The 9,721-nt window shown below is 41.5% G+C and overlaps 2 protein-coding genes across 2 annotated transcripts in view; both read right to left on the bottom strand.

Annotated features, from left to right (window-relative positions):
• Positions 1 to 2,431, bottom strand: part of LOC122442109 (keratin-associated protein 4-12-like) — an 8,159-nt gene extending 5,728 nt beyond the window's left edge. The window contains exon 1 of the mRNA XM_043469458.1: positions 1,914 to 2,431. Coding sequence (XP_043325393.1) covers positions 1,914 to 2,365 — 452 coding nt within the window. The 5' untranslated portion in view covers positions 2,366 to 2,431. The remainder of the gene's footprint in view (positions 1 to 1,913) is intronic.
• Positions 2,432 to 7,124: 4,693 nt separating this feature from the next.
• Positions 7,125 to 8,146, bottom strand: LOC122442045 (keratin-associated protein 4-7-like). Its single transcript, XM_043469321.1, has one exon. The coding sequence runs from the start codon at positions 8,118 to 8,120 to the stop codon at positions 7,506 to 7,508; it is 615 nt and encodes a 204-aa protein (XP_043325256.1). The 5' UTR covers positions 8,121 to 8,146; the 3' UTR covers positions 7,125 to 7,505.
• Between the last annotated feature and the right edge of the window lie 1,575 nt (positions 8,147 to 9,721).

Here is a 9,721-nt window from a genome sequence, read left to right as displayed (position 1 = left end):
CTGGTGCACGGGGAAGACCCAGAGGAATCGGGTGGAGAGGGAGGTAGGAGGGGGGATCGGGATGGGGAATAAGTGTAAATCTATGGCTGATTCATATCAATGTATGACAAAACCCACTGAAATGTTGTGAAGTAATTAGCCTCCAACTAATAAAAAAATTTAAAAAAAAAAAAAGCATGTGTTTGTGTATAAGTGACATAAAATCCTTAGAAAAGAATAAAAGTACTTTATATAAAATTCACAGTTCTCTCTACAGATTCATTTCCATAAGTTTTCTACATTTATGTTTAAGTTCCTACTTATTTTACACTAAAAGATGAAAACTACATTATAGGCAGTCTTTCCAGGTCTCAGATTAACTGTTGTGATTTACAAATTGCTTTTGGGGACTGTTTGAGTTCCCTAGGAAGCAGACCCAGAGTTGAAAATTAGCAAACAGGATGTTTATTGAGAAGTGCTCTTGGCATTAGTACATCTAGAAGGAAAGGGAAAGGAAGTGAGCAGAAGTGGACAGTTGGAGAAATCAAGCTAGGATAGAGTTTCAGTGGACATCTAAACATGGCACTAGAAAGGTCCCTTTTTGTCTTGAACATAAAATCACAGTCTCTAGGAATACTTAGGAACTGTCACAGGTCTGTTTCAATCATTTATATCACCTGCCTGGCACTGAAGGTCTCTATAAGACAGAATAAACTGAATATTCTGAAGAATAATAATATTAAATGAAATGTACTGAAACTCTGTCTGCCAGAATAAAGCAGAAGTTCACTGTATATGTAGGGGCTTCGATGGTGACTCAGAAGATCAAGAATCTGCCCACAATGCAGGAGACCTGGGTTTGGTCCTTTGGGCAGAAGATCCCTGGAGAATGGAATGGCAACCCACTCCAGTATTCTTGCCTGCAGAATTCCATGGACAGAGCAACCTGGTGGGCTACAATCCATGGGGTCGCAAAGAGTTGGACATAGCTGAGTGACTAACATTTTCACTGTGTATGTGGACGAAGGACTCATGGCATGTGACCTGAAGCAGAAAATACATACACTTTGCTAAACTATCTATCCACTGCTTTTATAGGTGAAGAAACCCTGAAAGGTGGTGGTTTTAAAAATCATGAATTGTGTTAAATATTTTCAAAACTTTCCTCCTGTTATTATATTAATAGATGCTCTATCACTTCAGTTTCACTCCTTTCCCCAGTAACAACTAGAAAATGATTAATTTATCTGTTTTCTAGACACAAGTATTCAGTGATCAATGTCATGTGACCTCTCTTTAAGGTTGATTAATTAGTGCTGTTTGGTAGGTGCAGGTAAAATACAATTACTTGATCGAAATGTAAATCCTTAAAAAAAAAAGAGTAACAATCAGATTCAATTCTCAGTGCAAGTAGGAGGACATTTATTTTGGTTCAAGGAAATAAGAAGACATAAGAAAATCTTTAACAAAGAGTACTCAAAAAGTCTTCACTGGAATTCTATGTCAGAGAGATAAAAATCAGTGACCCCAGAAGTGATGCGCTGAAGAAAAAGGGAGGGGTGTTGGGAGAATGTAATTTCCTGGGAGATTCTGAGTGATCTCATTTAGAAGGGAGGGAGTTTGGACAGAAGTTAGAACGTGGGTTCGGATGTCTGGGGTTTGCTTATGAAATGCAAGAGACCAGTTCTCTTGAACCCTCCACATGTTAAAAAGTAACTCTCCAACTGTGGGGAGGGAGGAAATGAGGAAGCAGTGTGTTCAAAGCAGAGATTCAGCAGCAAGAGGAGGGACAGCACACGGGGCGGGGGCAGGTGGAGATGACACAGGTGGGCCGATAGCAAGTGGTGTGGCAGGAGACCCGGCCGCACACTGGGCGCAGGCAGCAGCTCGGGCGGCAGCAGCTGGAGATGCGGGAGCAGGTGGGCTGGCAGCACACAGACTGGCAACAGCGGGGCCTGCAGCAGCTGGAGATGCAGCAGGTAGGCCTGCAGCAGCTGGAATCACAGCTGGACCCACAGCAGGAGGGGCGGCAGCAGCTAAAGATGCAGCAGGTGGGGCGAGAGCAGGTGGGCTGGCAGCAGACAGGCTGGCAGCACTGGGGCCTGCAGCAGCTGGAGATGCAGCAAGTAGGCCTGCAGCAGCTGGAACCACAGCTGGAAACACAGCAGGAGGGGCGGCAGCAGCTAGAGATGCAGCAGGTGGGACGAGCGCAGGTGGGCTGGCAGCAGAGTGGGCGGCAGCAGCTGGACACACCACAGCTGGGGCGGCAGCAGGTGGTCCTGCAGCAGGTGGTCTGGCAGCAGCTGGGCTGGCAGCAGGTCTCCTGGCAGAGACTTCGGCCACAGCTCTGGTCAGAGCAGACGGAGCCACAACAGGAGCTGACCATGGTGTCAGAGGGTGGAGGTTCTCGGTGAGTTTCCAGGAAAGTGAGCTTCTTGAGTTTGATTGTCTCCTTGGCCTACAGCCCCCTTTATACCCTGCTGAAGGGCTGCTATTATTACATTGTTATTTCCTTGTTATTGTTTACCCTCTTAGGATAATTGATCATTTAATTACATAATTTTGTGTTTATCATGCACTATTACAAATTGGAGAAAATAACACTTTTCCTTTTCCTGATATGCTCGTGTGTGTCCAATTGATAGCCATATCCCAATTCTTCTTTCGTGGGTGTCACTTTTGCTCCTGGTGTGTTCAATGTCTTAACAAAGCATTAATCATATGACTCTAACATTTTTTTTGAATGTGATATTCTCTCCTATCACTGCTATCTAAACATCAGAGAGAAAAAGTTTCTTATACGGCTCATGTATATTTTGGTGTCAAGGGTGAGGGGAAAGTGTGCTGATAAGGTGAAGCACTGGCAAGGAAATAGAAAGAAAGATGTTTGTGGGGAGGTTGTCCCACAAATAATATGGATGATTGTGATAATTTGTAGGCATCTTGATGGTCAGGAAGATTGTTAAACCACAAGGAAGTTTCAAATTCTGTGTCTGTTTGGCTCTACTGTCAGAAGCACTTAACAATAGTCACAGCTTTTAAGTAGAAGAAACACATTTTTCCTGTGTTCATCCCAACATGAATGGGATGTTTTGATTTATCTTTGTCAGACTTGAACACAGGATATTTCATTACAAAAGCATTCATTATATATAAACATGTTTGGAATTATTAAGTTTTCAAAAATATGGATCCAAGACATTCTGTTGGGTAGTAAGAGAACTTGACAGATAACTCCTCATCTTTTTCCTGTAGATACTTTAATGAGACACATGCATAAGAAACAGTTTGACAATAGCTAAAAGAAGGGCTTCCCTGATAGCTCAGCTGGTAAAGAATCTGCCTACAATGTTGGAGACCTGGGATCGATCCCTGGTTTGGGAAGATCCCCTGAAAAAGGGAACCGCTACCCATTCCAGTATTCTGACCTAGAGTGTATAGTCCATGGGGTTGCAAAGAGCTGAACATGAGTGAGCGACTTTGATTTTCAAGAGAATGACAGTTATTTTTTTAAGTCCTAATTTTTTAATTGGAGGATAATTCCCTTACAAGGTTGTATAACTTTCTGCAGTTCAACAATATGATTCAGCCATAAGTATATGTATGTGCCCTCCATCTGATCTGCCCTCCACCTGATCTGCCCTCCACCCCAATCCCATCCCACCCCTCTAGGTTGTCATAGAGCACTAGACTGAGCTTCATATGTTATTTTTAACTAAATAACTAGAATCAGCATATATAGTGCATGGATATGTTCCACACATCTTCAATAAAAGGTGAGGAATAATGATATTTTTCATTTGTAGCATTTACTATGCATTATGCTAAATTCACTAGTCACTGTGCTGAGTTCATTGAGCATTGTGCTGAATATCTTATATTTGTTTTCAGTCTTTAATACAGCATATAATACAGTGTATATTCTTAATACTTCTTTAAGCAATAGGCCAAAGAAGCATAGAACTGTTGAGGAAAGAAGAAAAAAAAACTTGTGTAAGATTAAACATAAGTTAAGCTGTTTTAGGACAGCTGAGGAAGAGGTGGAAGATAAAGCTTGCATGCCTTTGCTGAAGCTGTTTCATCTTCCTGGAATGTTTCATCTTTATCGTTATCTTTGCAAACTACTATTCCTCTGTCAATACCCCAGGTTTCCCCTGAATGCTTCCCCCCAATGATTAACTACCCTGTTCAAATACAATTTGTCCCTGCTTTGTGCTCTGAATTCTGCACTCTCTGCTGTATCACAGTTACTTTCTGTCATTCCATACTGCGATGCAGACACTATGAAGGCATGAAGTATAGAATTTAATTTTGTTACTGAGACAGAGCACATTAGTGACAAATGTTTGTTGAGTGAATGAAGGCTCTTGGATGACTTATGGGTATGTAATGGTCCTTTAAAAATATGTCTGTTTCGTCTGTTGGAGAAAAGTGGGAGAAACATTCCAAACAGAGGGATCATGGTTACACTTGAGGAAAACCACATTTGTTTATGTGGCAAGGAACGTGTCAGCTGATAAAACACATTTGTGGAAGTTCAAATTTGATCCATAGAATGGAACTTACCTATAGGACACCATGGATACATATGTTGTATTAAGACAGAAACATATGATAGAAAGGAGGTGAACACATAGGTTGACACTGGTTCTCTTCACTTCCAGACATCTCAATTTAGCTCTCTTTTGTGAGAAGTAACCACTATCACTAGTTTAATATCAATCAACTAAAAATATTTGCTGAACATCTATTGTTGTTGTTTGAATTGCACCCAAAGTAGATACTGAGACAAAGATGTGAGTGCAAGTAGCTCACTTGGGGGTGGGGGGAAATTCTGGGAGGTACACATGAGGAAGCGGGAAAGAAGGCAGGAACGAAAGAAAAACCCATGAGTTTGGGTTAATAATGCGGTTACCACCTGGGTAAATGGGGAATGAATCTGGGGCATACCTGAGGTTGGGGGCTATTCTCAGCCATGATTATATGTCTAGAAAATCCCACAGAATCACCTGAGTTTTATTGTTAACAGTGAAGTTGGCTGACTTAGAAAACTGATAAATTTCTTATGCACTTAGCAAGATTTCTTCATAAAATCTAATGGGAAACATGTATTTACAATTCTCAACAATAAATATAAAACATATGTAAACAAATCTGTCAAATAATATACCTTACCTGGTATTGAAGGAATGTATTAACATTCCCTGAAGGCCAAAAAATAATATTTGAATAGACATCAGAACAAAAAAATATACAACTAAAGCTGGGTTTGTGAGTAAAGACAAATGTGATACAAATGCATTCAATAAGAGTGTATCTCTGTTTGTAAAAATAGGTTTTCAATGGGATTGGGAAAGAGTAATAATAGGAAACTCACTTCTGAACACATTCTTTTGTGTTATTTAAATTTTTAACTAAAGGAGATGTTTGTATATAAGTGACATAAAATCCTTAGCAAAGAATAAATGTACTTTAGATAAAATTCACAGTTCTCTCTACAGATTCATTTCCAGAAGTTTTCTTCGTTTATGTTTAAGCTCCTACTTATTATACACTAAAGATGAAAACTACATTTCAGTCAGTCTTTCCGACTCTCAGATTAACTGTTGTGAATTACAAATAGCTTTTCAGGACTGTTTGAGTCCCCTAGCAAGCAGACCCAGAGATAAAAATTAGCAAACAGGATGTTTATTGAGAAGTGTTCTTGAGATTAGCACTGCTAGAAGGAAAGGGAAGGGACATGAGCAGAAGTGGCGCTGGTAAGGTCCCATTTTTTGTCTTGAACATAAAACCACAGTCTCCAGGAATACCTAGGGACTGTTATCAGGTCTGTTCCATTGCTTTATATCACCTCCCTGGCACTGAAGGTAGCCCCTCTATAAGGCAGAGTAAACTGAATATTCTGAATAATAATAATAAATCAAATGTACTGAAACTCCAGCTACTTGAATAAAGCAGAACTCCACTGTATATGTACGGGCTTCCATGATAGCTCAGAAGATAAAAATCTGCCCGTGATGCAGGAGACCTGGGTTTGATCCCTGGGGCAGAAAGATCCCCTGGAGAATGGAATTGCAATCTACTCCAGTATTACGACAGACTGGTTCCAAACAGGAAAAGGAGTCCGTCAAGGCTGTATATTGACACCCTGTTTATTTAACTTATATGCAGAGTACATCATGAGAAACGCTGGACTGGAAGAAGCACAACCTGGAATCAAGATTTCCGGGAGAAATATCAATAACCTCAGATATACAGATGACTCCACCCTTATGGCAGAAAGTGAAGAAGAGCTAAAGAGCCTCTTGATGAAAGTGAAAGTGGAGAATGAAAGAGTTGGCTTAAAACTCAACATTCAGAAAACCAAGATCATGGCATCCAGTTCTTTCACTTCATGGCAAATAGATGGGGAAACAGTGGAAACAGTGGCAGACTTTATTTTGGGGGGCTCCAAAATCACTGCAGATGGTGATTGGAGCCATGAAATTAAAAGACGCTTAGTCCTTGGAAGGATAGTTATGACCAACCTAGACAGCATATTAAAAAGCAGAAAATTACTTTCTCAACAAAAGTGCACCTAGTCAAAGCTATGGTTTTACCAGTAGTCATGTATGGATGTGAGAGTTGGACTATAAAGAAAGCTGAGTGCCAAAGAATTGATGTTTCTGAACTGTGGTGTTGGAGAAGGCTTTTGAGAGTCCCTTGGACTGCAAGGAGATCTAAGCAGTCCATCCTAAAGGAAATCATTCCTGAATATTCATAGGAAGGACTGATGTTGAAGTTGAAATTCCAGTCCTTTGGCCACCTGATGCAAAGAACTGACTGACTCATTTGAAAAGACACTGATGCTGAGAGAGATTGAGGGTGGGAGGAGAAGGGGACGACAGAGGATGAGATGGTTGGATGGCATCACCGACTCAATGGACATGAGTTTGAGCAAACCCTGGGAGTTGGTGATGGGTAGGGAGGCGTGGTGTGCTGCAGTCCATGGTGTCACAAAGTTTCGGACACGACTGAGTGACTGAACTGAACTGAACTGAATTGAAGGTTGATTAATTTCTGCTCTTTCGCAGGTGCAGACAAAATACAATTGCTTTGGATCAAAATGTAAATACTTAAAACAAAGAAAGAGAGTAACAATCAGATTCAATTTTCAGTGCCAGTAGGAGGACATTTATTTAGGTTCATGGAAATAACAAGACATAAGAAAATCACCAAAAAACATGTCAGAGAGATAAATTCAATGGCCTCACAAGTGATTTAGACAAGTTCCTTAAGCATGAAAAATAGATGTGCTGAAGAAAAAGGGAGGAGTGTTGGGAGAATATAATTTCCTGGGAGATTCTGAGTGATTACATTCAGAAGTGGGGGAGTTTGGAGAGAAGTTAGAACGTGGGCTCAGTATGCCTAGTGTTTGCTTATGAAATTCAAGAAACCAGCTCTCTTGAACCCTCCACAAGTTAAAAAGAAGCTCTGCAACTGTGGGGAGGGAGGAAATGAGGAAGCAGTGTGTTCAAAGCAGAGATTCAGCAGCAAGAGGAGGGACAGCACATGGGGCGGGGGCAGGTGGAGATGACACAGGTGGGCCGATAGCAAGTGGTGTGGCAGGAGACCCGGCCACACACTGGGCGCAGGCAGCAGCTCGGGCGGCAGCAGCTGGAGATGCGGGAGTAGGTGGGCTGGCAGCACACAGACTGGCAACAGCGGGGCCTGCAGCAGCTGGAGATGCAGCAGGTAGGCCTGCAGCAGCTGGAACCACAGCTGGACCCACAGCAGGAGGGGCGGCAACAGCTAGAGATGCAGCAGGTGGGGCGAGGGCAGGTGGGCTGGCAGCAGACAGGCTGGCAGCACTGGGGCCTGCAGCAGCTGGAGATGCAGCAAGTAGGCCTGCAGCAGCTGGAACCACAGCTGGAAACACAGCAGGAGGGGCGGTAGCAGCTAGAGATGCAGCAGGTGGGACGAGCGCAGGTGGGCTGGCAGCAGAGTGGGCGGCAGCAGCTGGACACACCACAGCTGGGGCGGCAGCAGGTGGTCCTGCAGCAGGTGGTCTGGCAGCAGCTGGGCTGGCAGCAGGTCTCCTGGCAGAGACTTTGGCCACAGCTCTGGTCAGAGCAGACGGAGCCACAACAGGAGCTGACCATGGTGTCAGAGGGTGAAGGTTCTGTTGTTTATAGGCGAGTGAGGTTCTTGAGTATGATCTCTCCTTGCCATCTGTCACTTTTATACCCTGCTGAGGACTACTTTGAGCATGTGCAGGATTATTGTTGTTGTTTTTATCTCAATAGAAAATCAGTTCGTTTTAGCAAATTATATAATTGTGTTTATCTGGTAAATATTCCCATATTTAGAAATGGCACATTTCCTTTTCCTCTTATATTCTGAGCTATCTAATTTGGTTAAAGCCAAGTAAATCAGCACTCATATTTCTTCCCTTATCTGATGTATCCTTCAAGTAGACTCATTATAAGACATTGCTTTGCTGGATTTCACAAGTTTTTATTTATGTATTTAACTCCAGGATAATATGTTGAGAGTGGATTTTATGGGGACTAAATCTCCTCTGCTGTCAAAGAGGTTAAGAGCAATCATATGAAAGGCTGGTAGGAAAATAGGATTAAAGACCCATCTTAGATTAGAGAGAGAACCACTCGTGTACAATGAAGAATACTCTGATTCCTTTGGACTACCGGATGTTCATTAAGGTGTAAAAGATCCCAAAGGAAGTGCCCGTTTTCTTTATTGTGCTGTGTGTGCTAAGTCGCTTCATTCATGTCTGACTCTTTGAGACCCTATGGACTTTAGCCTGCCAGGCTCCTCTGTCCATGAGACTCTCTAGGCAAGGAGAGGAGTGGGTTGCCCTGCCCTCCTCCAGGGTATCTTCCCGATCCAGAAATTGAACCCATGTTTCTTACATCTCCTGCACTGGCAAGCATGTTCTTTACCACTGGTTCCACCACGTGTTTTCTTTATTGGTTCTGTCTATAAAGTGTTTTCTTTATTGGTTCTGTCTATAAAATGTTTTTTTTATTGGATCTATTCAATTTGAAAGAGTTATATTGCAGTGATTCACTACTTCTAAATAGTAAAAACACCTTGGCATGATGGGTCCTTTTTAACATTAATAAATTATTATTGACATGTTCTTCAGAGATTACATATTATAAGTTTTTTTAATCTATATTTTAGTAGGTCAACATACCCAATGGAATATGTATAACTGAGTATTATTGAAATATATTTTCTTGTATTATGAGGTGTTGTCCCTTAGCAAGATATATTTGAGATTTTTCCTTGATATAAATGAAAGATTAAGGGATTAAGTCTTAATTTCTGTCCCACAGGCACCTGAATAAGACAAATAAGACACACACATGAGGTCTGCAGCTATTTAGAGTGTGATTACTAAACAAAATACCAATTATATATTTAAATCCATATACTTTTTATAAAATATAACACTAATAGTTACTATTTTTGAGTGCCTACTGCGTGTTAGGAATTTTCTGAGTCTTCTATAATTGTTATCTTGTTTATACTTCACAAGGACTCTGTGAGGTAAACACAATTTTCTTAATTCTTCTGACATGAAGTAATTATGGCTCAGATAGACTGAAGTCACACAGTAAGCAGGGAAGGTGGTTCTCCCATAGAACGTTCAAAGAAGTTATGAATATTATACTCCTAAGTCATTTTCTTGCTGTCTCATTTGTGTAAATATGCTTTCTCCCTTGTCAACTCAGCA

This window comes from Cervus canadensis, chromosome 1 (assembly GCF_019320065.1).
Source record: "Cervus canadensis isolate Bull #8, Minnesota chromosome 1, ASM1932006v1, whole genome shotgun sequence".
NCBI lineage: Eukaryota > Metazoa > Chordata > Mammalia > Artiodactyla > Cervidae > Cervus > Cervus canadensis.
Note: the sequence above shows the minus strand (reverse complement) of the source record. Positions and strands in the feature narration are given on the sequence as shown.